This window comes from Temnothorax longispinosus, chromosome 1, assembly GCF_030848805.1.
Source record: "Temnothorax longispinosus isolate EJ_2023e chromosome 1, Tlon_JGU_v1, whole genome shotgun sequence".
Classification (NCBI taxonomy): domain Eukaryota; kingdom Metazoa; phylum Arthropoda; class Insecta; order Hymenoptera; family Formicidae; genus Temnothorax; species Temnothorax longispinosus.
The window spans coordinates 11,046,145-11,062,854 of NC_092358.1; the positions used below are offsets into that span (position 1 = coordinate 11,046,145).

Below are 16,710 nucleotides of genomic sequence, written 5' to 3' on the forward strand. Positions count from 1 at the left end.
TCAATTTGTTAATTTTTAACTGTAAGTAATTTGACGTCTGTGATTCTAATATATTTTATTAATACGAAGATTTAATACGCTTAATTTCTACTGTAGATGTTTTTGATTAACAACACTGCATGTTTTGTTAATCATTTTTCTTATTTTCAAATAGTAAATAAAATACATATCAATTTCTTGTAGTCTGATATAAAAACGTAAAATATAACTTACGTTCGTTCAAAGTAAAACAGTCTTATTTACGCTATATTTACAGTCTATTGCGTTTCACATGTCGATGTCTGTAGGGCTCCATGTGATTTAAACTTTTCATAAAGCGGACTGCCTTTAAACACTACATACGAAAGTACTGCTTTCGTATAATAGTCCGACATCAATTCCAAGTTTCTTATAACTGTTGATAAAAGATGCGCCTTTTCCGCATATATTCCTAGATAAAGAAAAGAAATCCTCCAGTTAGAAATATTCATTTTTAAATTATCCATAAAACAATACATATTTTCTTTTTCAGTTAATTTTTTGTAGTTTTACACCAATTTACCTGGCGCTTCAAACATAAGATAGCAGAAATGCACGTGTAGATAATAATACGATGGCTGATAGTGGAAATACATTCTGAGCTGCGACGCAGGTATGTTAAACTTTTTACTAATCGCTGCCGTCCCGGCATCTCGTATATTTTTTAATAAAGGAAGATGAGATCCATTCAACTCTCTCAATGACCTTATTTTTTGAAATGGCAGGGCCAATAACTTTAACGTGTCCATCTGTTTATCCCACTTGAAATCGGTCACTAACACAAAACCATTATCCTTGTCAGGATCCTCATAAATAACACTTTCCTGTTCAGCCTTGTGCTCCAGAATATTAGTTATCCACTGAAAAAATATTAATAATATAGAAATAAAATACCCTTTATATTCTAGTGATTTTCAAGTAAAATTATGCCAAGTATGATTCAATCTTATATCTCAAATAAATTATACCTCCAAGCCCAGACTCTTCGATTCTATGTAAGGGAGAGTAACCTGCTGATAAAGTTCATATGTTTCATCTATCACATATAACTCCTGTCTCTTGTATTTGTCGATGTGTGTTTGCGTAGCAGGATATATCACGGTCACATGCAGACCTTAAAGAATAAGAGAGATTTGCTTATAAAATGTCGACTACATTAAGATACATAAAAAAATTAAAAAAATAGACAAATTGATATACCATTATGCTCTTTGGTCGGCCAGCAATTGTAGTTTCTGTAGATGTCATTATTAAAGATCTCCCGGAAGATCGTCTTTCCGTCGAAGAAATCCTTCTCTAAGATCACCTTGTCATGAGGAAAACTCTTTTGCTCCAACAGAACAATCGCCGAGCCCTCGTGGCCCTCGAACGTCCCTTCCATGCATATTAACTTCCGTGCACAATTATTCTGCAGTACCCTCGTCACTTTGAAGCCCGACAGATCCAGTTCTGTCTTACTTTTATCATTCTCATCTGGATTCTTCTCGACCACATCGGTGCTCTCGTCGTCCAATTTAACTTTCTTCGCCGGCGGACAGTCCTTATCGTTTTCACTCGTACATTTTTCTGCCATGCTCGTCACTTTAATGTTAAAAAACCTGAAAGTAGAGTAAAACGTGTTAGATATCGATCCAAGAACTTGTCTTTTTGTTGTAATTAATGACAAAAATATAGCATTACATTAAGAAGACTTTTTTCTTCAAGTTATTCGTCGTTATATATATAATATTATGTAAAAAAGTTTTTTTTTACCGGTAATTGCGAAAAAAAGCGCGTCAGAACTCGCTATTCTCTTCACTCTTTCTCTCGATGCACAGTGGTTTGATGGTTGTTGAATTACCGTTACGCGATTTTCTCGATCGTGAGTGAGATCGAGTATGTGGATCGCCGTGTGAAAATAGCAGGCGCCGCGATAATCCTGTTCGTATTTCGCACGTCCTTCCTTTAGCACAGTTCTCACCCCACAATTAAACTGATGTATAAACACCGGTAAACACAAGTCGTGACAAGTGGTGACAAATCAATCGTCCAGTTGTGGCAGGATAAAAAATTGTAATAATCATAATAACAATAACTCAATCGAAACCATAGACTTAAAACATAGACGGAACGTAAGCTTGCGGGAGCGTCCCGGGTCCCAAGATCCGAGATACATCAATTGGCCGCGTTCAGCAAACACAACTGTTGAGTTCGTCTTGTTAACACTCCGCGTTGATTGGTTGGTTCTAAAAGTAAGAGCCAATCACGTTCGACTGCTACTGAGCGGCTTGGTCTGCTGAACGCGGCCATTATCCTTGTTTAAAGGTGCGATTTCATTGACGCTAGAAACCAGCGGCAGCGTCAAGAAAATGTAGTGGGGGAAGAAGTTCAGACCGTCTCAACTTTTTAACGTACCGCAAAATTCAACGAAACTTCTTCCCCCACTACATTTTCTTGACGCTGCCGCTGGTTTCTAGCGTCAATGAAATCGCACCTTAACGTTCGATGAACAACGGCTACGGTCAACGTGACGCTACAAATGCTTTGGAGCGTTCTTCTTCTCTTTCTTTCTTCATTGAAAGAAAAAAGAAGAGGAATGCTTCGAAGCATTTGTAGCGTCACGTTGACCGTAGCCAAGGATAAATAACGCACATGCGCATCATGCGTGAAATGCACCCCCGTTTGACCACGTTGCGATTTACCACAGCCACTCACAGCCCCTGGTGCCTGTAGTTTTTCTACTGAACCAGCCAATCAGATATTTTTATTTTAAATCAGCCAATTGACGGAAGAACGGGCGAACTCGACAATCTTCGGTTAGACTCGGAAACATTCGGAGTATTGATTTCAAGCGTGCCCGGTGCCCGGTGCCGTCAAGCTTTTGTTTTTGTGCCATACCATTTTGCGCAGCAACACGAGTGAACGCGAAGGATATAACGTATTAAGTAACATGAGTTTTTGTATTAGTTGCAGAAACCGGATCTCTATAGAAAACGCTCCGCAAGAGGAGAAAGAGCAAACAATAAATCACTCGTAAGTATATAAAATATAAACTATTACCATTTAGGTTATGTACGAAATTCATATATGATGATTTTAACAATTGTATTATTTGTTTAGATTCCCAAACGACAATGGGATGCAACAAAAGTCTTTGGAAGCGTTAAATATGGATAAATGTAATCCACTGGAACGGGATACTATGTGTTCTGTAAGTAAATAATACAAATTCTATTCTAATTAATCATTTTTAATGTACAATAATGAGATTTTTATATACAATAATGAGATACTTAACAGATTTTCATGTTTTAGTTAACTGAAGATGCCTGCAAAGTCGGAACATACAAAGAACTCAGTGAGGAAAATATAAAAAATGATGGAGCTAGTTAGTATTGCGATTCATTAAATTTATATACATAAAAAATAATTTAGCATATTGGTTTTAACAATCTTATTTTCTTTTCATTGATTTGTATTTATTAAATGTAGATATGAATATGATTTAATTATAATATTATTATAGGTAGTGAACAAGTGAAAAGACCAGAAGAGGCCTCTACAACAAAAATATATAGTATTAATTCTGAAAGGATGAGCCGTTCCACAAGTATTTCTCCAGAAAGAATATTGAATTCGCCAACAAAGAAGCGAATGCGAGAAGTACACGTACGTCAAATGAGAGCATTGAAGAGAAAACTGGCCGTCACTGCTTATAAATATCCAACAGCACCACAAAAATTTCACTCAATACGGTACGTGTTGAAAGAACTGAAGAAAAATAATCTCATACGAGAAGACGAAATCATTATGCTGGAAGATTTTGAGTCATGTACAAGAGACCTTATTAAGTGCGAAATACGAAAGCGAAAACAATTACCCGTATCAAAAATATATAAACCTAGTATACGGGAATTTGCCTTAAGTTTACATTTTTATTCGCCAAGTGCATATGACCACGTTCGTAATAAATTTTACAAATGTTTACCACATACAAAGACCATATCAAAATGGTACGTATCGTTTAACGGGGAGCCAGGCATTAATTCCGAATCTTTAAAGGCTATACGTAAATTTGCTGATTCCGTTCCCTACAAATTAATAGGTTCATTAATGTTCGAAGAAATATATATACGCGAAGGCGATGAATATTATCAAGGTAAATTCGTCGGTTATTCAGATTGTGGCAATAATATCGCATGTGACACAGCAGCACTTGCCAGCCGAGCGTTAGTATTTTGTATTGTGTGCCTTAATGCATCTTGGAAGTTACCTATTGCGTATTATTTAATTAACTACACAAGTAACGAACAAAAAGTCAATTTGATAAAACAATGTTTAATAGCTGTTCAGGAAGCTGGACTATTGGTTACAGCACTATGCGGTGGCTACTCATTATTTTATGAAGACATATTACGAAAACTTGGATGTAATTTGGAGCTTAAACCGTTCAACCCAAGGATGGAATTAACATTCCAGCCTTGGTTTAAACATCCAGCCAATGACAGTAATGTATATATATTTATGAATCCGCGTCGTCTAATGCAACTCGTGCGAATAGCGTTATCTTCTGAGGAAAAACTATATGATGATACCGAAAACATCATTAAATGGAAACATGTTGCAAATCTACAGAAACTACAAGAAGCTGAACGCCTATATTTAACAAATAAAATAATGATTAAACATATGCAATATCACAGTAACAGTAAAATAAAAGTAAAGTCAGGCATGCAGTTGTTGAATTGTCCCATGACTAATGCTATGATAATGTGTAAAAATAAATTACGATTACCGGAGTTTAGGGATTGTTCGCCAACTGTAAAATTCATAACTTTATTTAACGATCTCTTCGATATATTCAACTCCATAAATTTAAGACAACATGGTCTCAAAAAGCCCATACATAACAGTAATTATGTTCAAATTGATCGAAAACTTCAAGAATGTGCAACTTATATTAAATCATTGTCAATTGGGGCAGAACGTAGAAGCGTAATTAATTCAAAAGTAAAAATGGGGTTTCGCGGTTTATTAATGAATATCAAAAGTTTGTTGCATATGTACAAATTTGTATGCACTGATAATGATCTTCTTAAGTACATTCCTACGTATAAATTAAGTCTGGACAACCTTGATTTAATTTTTAATTATTTAAAACCTCATTATGAATATAATACTGATCCTACAGTTGTACAATTTAAATCTGCGTATAAAAAATTAATTACACACACGGAATTGCGAGACAAAAATAGTGGCACTTGTACACCATTAGAGGATATTGCAGTATTGCATATGTCATCTGAACAGCCGATTTATATCATAAATGCAACGACAAACATAGCATTACGCATACAATGGCCTGATATGTTTAGAATGGAACATAAGATTCATCTTGATTATTCGTCATTACAAACACGATATTCAAGTCCTATTACAGAATATAAAACGGAAGTTATTAGTTATATAGCTGGATATATATTAAAAGAACTTACAATATCATTACATTGCACTGTATGTCTCAACACTTTAATAGACCAACCACACGTCAATTTAATAAATAAAAAAAATAAAAGACAATTAAAATATCCGTCACGAGATCTTATATATATTTGTAAAATAACTGAAAATACAATAAGTAATCTCTTAAATACGAATAAAACTTTAAAACACTTTAATATGCATAGTTTTACATGTAGAGTAATGCAAGAGTTTATAGATAGCAATATATTTGCGAAGTTAAACGAACATATTAATGATCAGTGCCTTTTTAGCAACCACAGAAATAATTTGTTACGTAGTACTATCATATTATATGCTATGAGAAGATTCGCATTATATTAAAACTAAACAATTAAGTATAAGACATAATTATGCTAAGCTTATATTTTAAGGCTTCAATAAAAGATGTTTATGTAAAAAACTATATAAATATATATTTTATTTTACTCTTCCATCACATTTACATTATATTTACATTAATTTATATTCTTCAGTTTATTATTATATATATCGTGTATTTTTCTCTGTCTCTCACTCACTCACTATTTGATACATATCATTCTAACGGTAAATAATATAAAATAGTGAATCTTTATCAGAGATTATCAATTTTCTTTTCGTATTATAATATAATTAAAGCCTTGATTCTAACTTTTAAAGTTCTAGAACTATTCCTACTTTATGAAATACCAAAAAACATAAGTCTCTACTTATTTCTATATAAAAGTATACATTTTATAATTAATTTGTTTAAAAAAATTTTATAAATAGAATTAAATTAGATTGAAAACCGTTAATAAAAATCATAACGCTGAACATATCTATACCTAACGTAGAGGACCTCAAGTAAGAATCTGGTCACTGATCGTCCGTTTTTGATTGGTGTTAACAAACAATGGCAGAACTAATCCAAAATACTGAAAGTTTTCGCGCAAAACGAATCCAGCCTTATATTTGCCATAAATACCGAACCAGCATACAAAATATGTCAAGTGTCTCTAATTAATATATTAAACTATATAAAGTGCATTGTTCTTAAACGCAGCCGTTGTTTGTCAAAGTGGCCAGACTCTTATGTATCTGGACGGTCTCTAATTAATCGTATACTGTCAATTATTGCAATGCTGCACTTTTTAAACTATGGCCGGTATTCATAATCAGATCTTATTTCAAGACCGTCTTAAGTAATATCTTAAGATACTAATACGACTCTGTGATTGGTTAATGACATCTTAAGATTGTACTTAAGATGGTCTTAAATATAAGAACCGACTATGAATACCGGCCATAACATATTCCAAAACTGCGCGCAGAAAGTAATGTAAGACAAAGATGATTTCATATGACCGCCATATATAAGCGCGCGCGGATTTGAATTCAACTCAACCGTCCACGTGACGCGGGATCACGTGATCGATTTTAACTCGTTGATATCAGAGTTCTGTTGTATGTATGTACATGTACATAAGTAACACGAAAAATAGACATCTCTTCAAAAAGGGGAGTCGTTTGCCGCCTCGACAATAAGGCACATGTAATGTAATGGAGACGGCCGCAGGGGGAAGTGATCCGCGCAATTCCTTGGGCCTAACGCACCTATTCACGGCATTACCGAGTTCAAGACACCGCGGACATACACGTACAATTATACATACACACATACACTTAGGGCCTAAGCAGAATGGCTGTCTTGGCAGTGTTTTATGTCTTTGTCTTATGTAACGCACTGTAAAGTATTGTGCGTTACATAAGACAAAGACTTAAGGCATTAAACACTGCCAAGACAGCCATTCTGCTTAGGCCCGTTCACATTCTCGAGTTTGAAGTCTTACGAGTTTACGAGTTTATACTACGCAGTTTCACAGTCGAATTGAATAATGGCCGTTGCAAACCGAGAGGGAAATCGCTGCTAGTGCCAATAACCGGAAGAAGAAGAAGAAGAAGAAGAAGAAGAAGAAGTTTGCCGCCTCGCTTTCCTTCTTCATTACATTCAATCCGGTTTAATTTAAATTTGTATCAATCAGTATCAACTTGCATTAATTTGCGATATGTTAAAACTGAATTTGAATACGTTCGCCCGCGAATAGATCGTGACGTAATGCCAGGTAGCGAACACCGTCGTTGGTAAAGTCGGTGTCCTGTAACGTCACTTATCGACCGCAAGGACACGTCACGTTACACGAGCCGGCAATCGGCATATTTTCGTGGTCGAGAGTATCTTTATACGTTCGAGGTAAAAATATATGGATTGTTTCGCAATTAAACGAAAGATTTTGCACGGTGTTTAGGTGGCCGCGTACGATCCCAGTTCGGGAGCGATTCCACCCGAGGCCCCGACGAATCTCGATCACCGTTGCGACCTGTCGTGACCTTCGCCGCGGCGTTAAAGGGCACGGTCAACCGTCTCGCAATCTCGATCGACGATGCTGCAAGTCGACGACAGAAAGGTAAATCCTCTCGTGCTCTCTAGAGCCTCGTCCTTTGCCGTGTTTGTCCGCCAATTAAGCCTGCCCGACGTCGCGCGCGAACCTCTCCTCTTCACACGTCTCTCTTTTGTTTTCACTTGTCAAGGACAGTGCCGACAGGGTTGTAAAAGATGAGAAGCCGACGTATGGCCATGTAAGTACTGGAATCTTATTTTTGCAAGCGATCAAGCGAAATCCTACGGTTTTCCTCGTTTCTCCCGGTTTCACCCTCGATTGTCAAAAGTGTTCGCTACGGATTCGTGTTGAGGTTATGCTTTATGTTCTAGCTGGACATTTAACGGGCGGCTTCTGTTATTCTTGAGGTGACCCTAGAAGTCAAAGCGTTAGTTTTCAAAATGCTTAACTTATCAATTAAGATATTATCCCAGACAACATCATGTTAAAAATTGGGACATAAGACGTCTTTTACACGTCTTTTAGTCATCTTTTTCGTAAGATGTCTAAAAGATGTCTTTTAGACATCTTATGTCCCGCTTTTGGAGATGCGTGCTGTCTGGGATATATCTGTGAGGTAAACGTGTCCCAATGGCCGGACACGTACCAGTGTCCGACCATATTGGAGAAAAATATTTGCTATTTATTTGAACAATTAAAAATAAAAATAAGGTTTTTCCCAATAAATCGTTAAATATTGGTTTTTTTTACAATAATTATTATTTTTATTTTTAATTGTTCAAATAAATAGTAAATATTTTTCTCCAATGTAGTCGAACACTGGTACGTGTCCGGCCACTGGGACGTTTACCTTACTGTTCAAACTATTACGTACCATATTGTTCCCCGACATGAATAGATCTGTTAATTTTTCGTAGGAAAGGAAGAGAGATTAGGAAAGACGAATTTTATGGTCACAAATATTTCGCTGGGAGCAATTCGGTATTCGAGACGAATATATATATATATATATATATTTTTTTTTTTCCAGACAGCCTTCGCGCTTATAATCACTGGCATTACTCGCATAATTAGGCACGTACCATTTCATCAATAGATCCGCCGTATCTTTCGGGTTGACAGGTGGAAGGAAAAATGACGCGTATGTATAATGTATATGACTCTTTTTGCATTTTTGCAAGTCGCGCGATGTCCGGTTGATAATTTATTGCAAATTCATGAAATATGTTTTAAGCCCAAGTGACACTTGTTTCGCGTTTTAAGAAGTCAAATAGGAACGTCGCAGGAAGGCGGGAGGAATAATACAATTTATAATTTCTCGTCAATGCCAAACGTATGCAATAAATAGGCCGACTTTCTCGACGTCTCGACATACGTTACCGGCGTGATTAGGGTTCCGCGTCGTTTCCGCACACGTTCATCCCCGAGGAAAACCCGCGTTTGAAAGAGACGTCCCGCGTTCTTTCTCGGGTCTCGTTCCGCACGTCACGTGTTATACCCCACGCATTCACGTCGTGTTTGGTGGAGCGCCGCCGATCGCACGCGCGCGATGCTGCAGTCGCATTCCACGGCCGCCGATCGTCCGCTACGCGCGTTCGTATGTTATGTACAAAGTGGCGCACATGGAGTACTTGTTGCAAGTAAGTGATAAGAAGCTAAGTGATAACCGTCGCGGGCCCCCGTTGACCGGTCGCCCCTCCGGGATTCCAAGTTCCAAGCGTGGTGAAATCGTTCGAATCGAATCCGAAGGATTCTCCAGGCGTTTTCCTCCCTCGCGGAAAGGACCTCGAATTAAATCCGAAGGATTTCTGAGTGTTCTTTTTTTTTACCGAAAAGAATTTCGCGCCCGAATAAATTCAAGGGACCCACGAGCGTTTTGTCGCGGAAAGAATGTCGCGTCTAACAATCTGCTCATTAAAACAACGTTATCGGCTTCTAATCGCTCCGTCCGGTTGCTTGAGGAGTAAACATCGACACAGGCACACAAAAAAACGTTACGAACTGTCGGGGAACTTGTGAAACATATTCTAGTTCAATTAAATTTATTCGATTAATTAACTTTAAAGACACTCGATATTAAAACTAACGAAGGGAAAAGTGGGCTATGAGAGTCAAGTGCAGTTACTTGTGGCGTGAGTTTACGTTATGTAATATTCAATTAATAATTTAATTCGCATAATAACTGAATATTACATAACGTAAACTCACACATAGATATTGTAGTTCATTGACGTATCTATACGCTTATCAATGGGCATTCGCGGGCGATATCGTTGAATAAAGCATAAGCGATCCGCGAATTCTCCTTATCGCGGCTAGAGAGAGAATCTAAAGCGGGACCTTGATCCTAGCAGAAGCCGGCCCGCGAGGTGTACACCTGTTTACGTTGTAACGTTGACGATTTTCCTTAAACTCTCTCGTGCCTTATCCCCCCACGTGAGATAATCGTCTATCTTTAGAAATCCTAATGCGATTAAGTCGTTGCCTCGATCGACATTTTCCCCAGCCCGGAGTAATCCCAGAGTGAAATCCCCGCCGGAGGACGTTCCGTCCCGTGTCCGTCGGGAATCCGTCGGGGATCAGGATAACACCTCGGCAGCTTGTCTTTGCTGCGAGATGAAAATTGTGCGTGTCCTTGGACGAGCACGCGTGTTAATCTGTCGTTATGTAAGCTAATGATAGGCGATACCCGTCTCGCAGCGTCACGCTGACAATGAGGTGTAATCGTCGTTGGCCGATCTCGTTGGCCGTTTAACCCTCGAACCCGCGTCGACCCGTGCGACTTATCTCCTTTAATTCTCGAAAACGACGATTATTCCCTCATTCGTGGATCGTAACGAAAAGATTCTCTCTGAGAGATCGAAAGGCGACGGGAACAGAGCTCGTGACGCGGAAATGCTCCGCACGCTTTGTTTTGTATTTCTTTTTTCTGTCAGAATATCCACGTGTCAAAATAGTAAATACGCCGCGAGATATTTCGTAAAGCGCCGGTATCCGCGGCGACTTTACCGCGCAGGAAGATCAGTAAAATCAACTTATGTTTTAAATAAAATGATGTCCCGGTCAGAGAACACGCTGTGACCTTCAGTCGACCTTAAGAAACTCCTCTTTTTCTCTTGTCATCGTTGACGTTTACATCGTTACGTAAGAAATGACGAAGTTTTGCTGAGTTTTCTGATCTCTCTCTCTCTCTCTCTCTCTCTCTCTCTCTCTCTCTCTCTCTCTCTCTCTCTCTCTCTCTCTCTCTCTCTCTCTCTCTCTCTCTCTCTCTCTCTCCTCTGTCATCCAACAATTATTTTACACATAAGACATTGTGATAACTGATGCGAGATGATAACCGAGATAGTAATCGCAAGAATTATCTGCGATTTAGTTTATCACCACATATGTGTCGCAAAAGGTAGATTCTAAGTGTCTGGCGTTCCGATTAAATCTTCCGAATACCTGTTATCACAAACACTTGTGACAACAGCGTTTAAATTATGTTCGCGTATTATTAGCAGTTCCAAATTCTTCTCTTCTCGTGGCAGGTCTCGTATCTCCTAATCTCTCCTGATTCCGCGAGTGTAACTCGACTAACGACTGTTATTTTAACGGAAAGATAAAATTCATGCGACGTGGACTCCGTGTCTCGAAATTATCTTATCGCGTAGCCGTAAAAGGGTCAACTGCGGGGGCGAGGGAGCCAGCGTTGTACGAGTATCGATTATTGTTTCGTCGATTATGAATTTAGTGGTCCTCGACGCTATGTATGAAAAGTAGATTAATTGTTTTTAACACGCCAAAAATGTTTTCCACGATGATTTTCACGTATGTCTTGTTACGGTATATAAGTCACGGTAACCAGCCGCGAAACTTCTCTCTCGCGTCCTAAAGCTTTACGCACCTTCAATGCAAATCCGGCGATTATGTGGCGTATTACTATCGCGGCACACACATTTGAAAGTTAAATATTTAAATAGGCGATTATATTATACATCCCGCGCATTTTACGTCCGACTCATCCGCAGGGAAAAGAATGGAAAAAAAAGAGGGAAAAGACTATATAAATCTGAGCATATCATCTGAACTTTAAGTCAAAGTAAAATGAAATATATCGTTCTTCTCTTTATCTTCATTTTTCATTATTCTCTTTCTTTAATTTTTTTTTTTTTTTTGGACAATAGACCGAGAGTCCCCGGTGAAGGGGTCATCTCGGATTATCGCTTGGCAAGCGAGATCAACGCGATCGCGACACTGGGTCAGGGTGAAGAAGCTTGGCTAATCACAGACTTTACGCTCGTTTTTGTTACGCCAGCACAGATGTTACTCTGGTTTTTGAAGCGTTTCAGCGTTTATGCTGAATGCACGTACACGCATAAATTTCATCGGCTGTCCCATGGGGCGTATTTACGCCGGCGAAATGATCAATAAGCCAATCATAAGACCCCTTGAGCATCCATTTTGAAAATAAGCTTTGTACAACACTGTGATTAGCTTATTAATCATTACGCTGCTTAAATACGCTCCATGGGACAGCCGATGTTTGTGCTGGCGTAACGAAAACGAGCGTAAAACCTGTGATTAGCCAAGCTTCTGTACGCCAATGCACCGGTACGCCATATACGCTGGCTCCATGGGACTTCACCCTCAGGGTCTACTGGCTGCTACCGTCGTTTGCCTGCACCTCGCTTAGTCGAAGATATCCACTTACATATCTAGCCGCGACATAAAGACAATGAAAGACAGATCGCGCGATTAATTTTAATTAATCCGGAGAAAAAGAGTCGGAAGAAATTCTTCTTTCCTCCTGTCCTGTCCTGAGACACCTACGTATTTTTCATGATAATTTTCGCTTCTCACTGTTAAAAATATCAAAGAATAAAATTTAAATCAATACATTGAGTTAAATGACATTCTGTTATTTTTAACTACCATGTGTGTAAAAATTTATTATTTCAACACAAACAGTATTATTTTAATTCTATTAGTTTAGATAAATAAACATTGTTTTAGTTAAATTAACGACATATTGAGTAGAGGCAGTGATAGACGATAGAAATAATTAAAAATGACTCAAATTGAGTGTAATTTGACACTACGAATTTAATAGTGCTATAGACTCGTTATCGTTATCGCGCGCGACTTATCCCGGCGTTAATTTATTTTACTGCTTGTTTTTTTCCCAATAGTTTTCTCACTATCTATTCATTTCGTCCCTTGAGAGACCTCCCAGGCGTGAACGACGCGATACGCGATCGCTGGTCGCTTTTCAAGACAGACAAATTCACGATGATTCGTCGCATGTCAAAGAAAAAAAAAAGAAAAAAAAGAAAAAACGGAGTTCGTCTTCGCTCATTAGCGACTGTTAGCGACGCAGTTGATTACGGATTGCGGGCGATTTTTGCGTGATTGCATTTCTACATGGGAATTTTGCCCCGACGCGGGAGATTTTAAACGAGAACTTTTGAGACGGCGGTCGGACACCCCGAGTCATCGCACGCATATACACGATTTATTTAATTTTTTTCCTTTTTTTTCCTCTTCTATTTTTTTGTAATTGATTTTTTACGGTCTCGAAAAATCATGCGCGATCTCTCGAATTGCGGCGAGCAGTTTAGCGGATCGGACTCGGAAGACTTCGCGAAAAGGATAGGTAAAAAAAATAATAAAAGATCTAGTCTATACCTCGGAGGAAAACTCCACAGGCACGCGGTCACCAACGCAGCTCTTCAGATACACAGGCGTTTCGCGAGCGTACGAAGAGAGATGCACGGGATGAGCTGCAGCGCGAGCTCGAGAAGCTGGGGGCGACCGCCCGCGAGGACAAGAAGGCGATGATCGGCCGGCAGTTCTCCGGATTCCAGCATCTGTTCGAGCGATTTCTGCAAGAGGAGGGCCCGTCCTTGGAGTGGAACCACATTCAGAAGCTGTCCGAAGATGCGGTGAGTGAAACCCGACCGTGTAGACGGAAAAACTGCCGCGAGGAGATCTAGCGCTCTCCTTTTCTTCCTTTGAAGAAATGTAAACGATATCCTGTGTAGCCGTAGTTCTGTGACTTCTGTGTAGCTCTTTAGTCCGTTTTAATTAACAAACTCTGTATTGATTAATAATGAATTAAATTGTATCGATATTATTACGATGATTTATTGAAGAAACATTGAGATTTTATAAAACCATCTTCTAGAAATTTTCCGAGACGTATCTTGTCAGTCTGCTTTGATTAATGAATTCTATTAACTACTAGGAAAATCAAATTAAGTCGAAATTGTGCTTTTTTTCATAGGTCAAGGATTACAACTCCTTGCCATCGCCAGAGACGAACGAGGTGAAGGAGCTGCTGGACAAGTTGATTGTTGTCAAATTAAACGGTGGTCTTGGAACAAGCATGGGATGCCACGGGCCGAAATCCGTTATCGCTGTGCGAAATGGACTCACGTTTCTTGATCTTACCGTTCAACAAATCGAGGTATCGCAAAATAATCATAGCTAACAGTTTATTTTTACCATTTACATATATAGTCACTTATTAGTTATAAGACTATAACAATAAATAATAATTGATAATGCATTTCTGTTGTAACAGCACCTAAATAAAACGTATAACGCTAACGTGCCACTCATACTGATGAACTCGTTCAACACGGACGACGATACGCAACGGATAATTAGGAAGTACAAAGGAATCGATATAGATATTTACACTTTTAATCAGAGCTGTTATCCGCGCATAAACAGGGATTCCCTCCTCCCGATCGCTAAGCACTGTCAAATCGATGAGGATATAGAAGCGTAAGACAGTTCTCATAAAGTCACCATTAATATTTTTTTAAACGTTCATGCAAAATAATGTATAATTTGTTAACAGCTGGTACCCACCCGGCCACGGAGACTTCTACGAGAGTTTCCAAAACTCTGGTTTACTTAAAAAATTCATTCGTGAGGTAACGAGATTTCATTTTCGGTGTTCGTAAATAATAGCAACAATCCGCTTAAAAGAAACTCTGATTCTTTCCAGGGCCGCGAATATTGTTTTATCTCAAACATAGATAATCTTGGTGCTACGGTGGATATTAAAATCTTGAAGTCGTTGTTGAGTAAAAGGCCGGAACCACCTCTTGAATTTGTGATGGAAGTAACCGACAAAACGCGAGCGGATGTCAAGGTGCGTTTCGTGAGAACTACGGCATATGTCTGGAATAGCGCTATGAGACAGACCCTAATTATACATATATTTCATTTTGTAGGGTGGTACACTTATAAAATACGAGGATAAACTTCGTCTCCTTGAAATAGCTCAAGTTCCCAAGGATCATATCGACGATTTTAAGTCCATTAAGACATTTAAGTATTTCAACACTAACAACCTCTGGATTAAACTTAGTGGTGTGTATATTTAAATTTGTCATACCACATAATAAATAAATGCCATATAATAAATATCATGTATGCCATATAATATTAAAGCCGTATTTAACATATGTCGTTTTTTTTAACAGCTATTGAGAGAGTGCTTGAGCAAAAAGCGTTGAATATGGAGATAATTGTAAACAACAAAACTTTTCCCAATGGCCTAAATATAATACAACTTGAAACAGCTGTAGGAGCCGCTATGAAATCATTCGAAGGAAGTGTTGGTAAGTTTAAAGAGATAACAGTCCTGCTTTAATAAAAATAATTCTTTATTCTTTAATCTGAATTCTTTATCTCTTCAAGGATTCTGCTTTATTTTATATCAATTCTGTACACGATTGTGATTAATTAAAAATGTTTATTTATTTGCTACAGGTATAAATGTACCGCGCAGTAGATTCTTGCCGGTGAAAAAGACTTCTGATCTGATGCTCGTAATGAGCAATTTATATACACTGCGCAACGGATCTCTTGTGATGAGTCCTCAAAGGATGTTCCCCACAACGCCTCTCATCAAATTAGGAGACAATCACTTTTCAAAAGTCAGTAGGACTAACTCTTATTTTAATCTTTGTTAAAATTCATGTAACTCTTTAACTGCATTATAGCGATGTCTAAGTCTCTTTTGCCTTTCTTACAGGTGAAAGAGTTTCTCATCAGATTTCCGACAATACCAGATCTCCTCGAATTGGATCATTTGACGGTGTCGGGCGATGTCACTTTCGGAAAAGGGGTAACGCTGAAAGGCACCGTCATTATAATCGCCAATCACGGGGAACGTATAGATCTACCTTCTGGAACCGTTTTAGAAAATAAAATTGTATCAGGCAATCTACGCATATTGGATCACTAAGTCACAACGGCAGGCAAAGGACCGCTTTAATTCGTCTCGCGTACATGTCTGAAAGAATGAGGGGTCTGTGTTTTCAGCAATCATGTTCCAGCTTAAATTAACTAGTCAAGCAATTCAATTGTATATATTCATAATGTTATTTTAGGGAGAAAGGGCCGGAAATATATTTCTACAAAAATTATTTTACCTAATTGTATATAAGAACTTATATAAGAATTTAATTATGAGATTATCAAAGAGAAATTTGTAATGTATAAAATATATACTGTTGTGTAGGCGCGATGGAAGCTTACAAGGCATATTATTCTATTATAATAAATAAATACTTTCAAATTTTAGTTATTTGTTTATTGACGAAAAACTCCCTCTAGTATATATCAAACATGTTAAATAAATAGGCGATTTGCGCCAATAAAAATTGTACTATCAATTAAAAATAATAGAAAATAATTAAAATTATTTAATTGAAGAAGATTAAAATTATTTTCTTGCTTTCCCATGAGAATATTGCATTTTTATTTACACACACACACTCTCTATTTCTCTCTCTTTCTCTTTCTTCCCCCTCTCCGCGCCACTCGTAAG

At 38.0% G+C, this 16,710-nt stretch overlaps 2 protein-coding genes and 2 long non-coding RNA genes across 8 annotated transcripts; 3 read left to right on the forward strand and 1 right to left on the reverse strand.

Moving 5' to 3' along the window:
• Positions 1-122: 122 nt before the first annotated feature.
• Positions 123-2,073, reverse strand: Dcps (Decapping enzyme, scavenger). The gene is made up of 5 exons (XM_071787308.1): positions 1,771-2,073; positions 1,219-1,616; positions 987-1,132; positions 542-878; positions 123-430 (listed from the first exon to the last, which is right to left on the reverse strand). The coding sequence occupies exons 2-5, from the start codon at positions 1,589-1,591 to the stop codon at positions 258-260; spliced, it is 1,029 nt and encodes a 342-aa protein (XP_071643409.1). The 5' UTR covers positions 1,592-1,616; positions 1,771-2,073; the 3' UTR covers positions 123-257.
• A 770-nt stretch (positions 2,074-2,843) lies between these two features.
• LOC139818795 (uncharacterized) lies at positions 2,844-5,929 on the forward strand. The gene is made up of 4 exons (XR_011733515.1): positions 2,844-3,030; positions 3,118-3,208; positions 3,313-3,385; positions 3,524-5,929. It is a non-coding gene; the product is annotated as an uncharacterized lncRNA (long non-coding RNA).
• Positions 5,930-7,016: 1,087 nt separating this feature from the next.
• On the forward strand, positions 7,017-16,463 carry Ugp (UDP-glucose pyrophosphorylase). Of its 5 annotated transcripts, XR_011733374.1 has the most exons (13): positions 7,017-7,033; positions 7,788-7,946; positions 8,076-8,118; positions 13,568-13,804; positions 14,146-14,328; positions 14,446-14,651; positions 14,728-14,803; positions 14,878-15,024; positions 15,107-15,245; positions 15,359-15,496; positions 15,648-15,814; positions 15,913-16,188; positions 16,271-16,463. XR_011733374.1 is itself a non-coding variant. In XM_071786419.1 (12 exons), coding segments are annotated over exons 1-12 (1,710 nt in total). In that variant the 5' UTR covers positions 7,017-7,031; the 3' UTR covers positions 16,126-16,463. The 5 variants fall into 5 exon arrangements, 4 of the variants coding, with proteins under 4 accessions (XP_071642520.1, XP_071642639.1, XP_071642735.1 ...); XM_071786419.1 differs by having other exon boundaries at positions 15,913-16,463; XM_071786538.1 differs by lacking the exon at positions 7,017-7,033 and having other exon boundaries at positions 7,784-7,946; positions 8,071-8,118; positions 15,913-16,463.
• Positions 9,531-11,147, forward strand: LOC139818819 (uncharacterized). The gene is made up of 2 exons (XR_011733540.1): positions 9,531-10,012; positions 10,340-11,147. It is a non-coding gene; the product is annotated as an uncharacterized lncRNA (long non-coding RNA).
• Positions 16,464-16,710: the final 247 nt, after the last annotated feature.

Coding starts and splice junctions, on each gene's coding strand:
- Ugp (XM_071786419.1), top strand. Junction 15,025..15,106: donor AAACGCGAGCGGATGTCAAG/GTGCGTTTCGTG, acceptor TTCATTTTGTAG/GGTGGTACACTTATAAAATA. Junction 15,497..15,647: donor ATCATTCGAAGGAAGTGTTG/GTAAGTTTAAAG, acceptor TATTTGCTACAG/GTATAAATGTACCGCGCAGT.
- Dcps (XM_071787308.1), bottom strand. CDS start 1,591: ATGGCAGAAAAATGTACGAGTGAAAACGATAAGGACTGTCCGCCGGCG. Junction 879..986: donor CGAAGAGTCTGGGCTTGGAG/GTATAATTTATT, acceptor ATATTTTTTCAG/TGGATAACTAATATTCTGGA. Junction 431..541: donor TCTTATGTTTGAAGCGCCAG/GTAAATTGGTGT, acceptor TTCTTTATCTAG/GAATATATGCGGAAAAGGCG.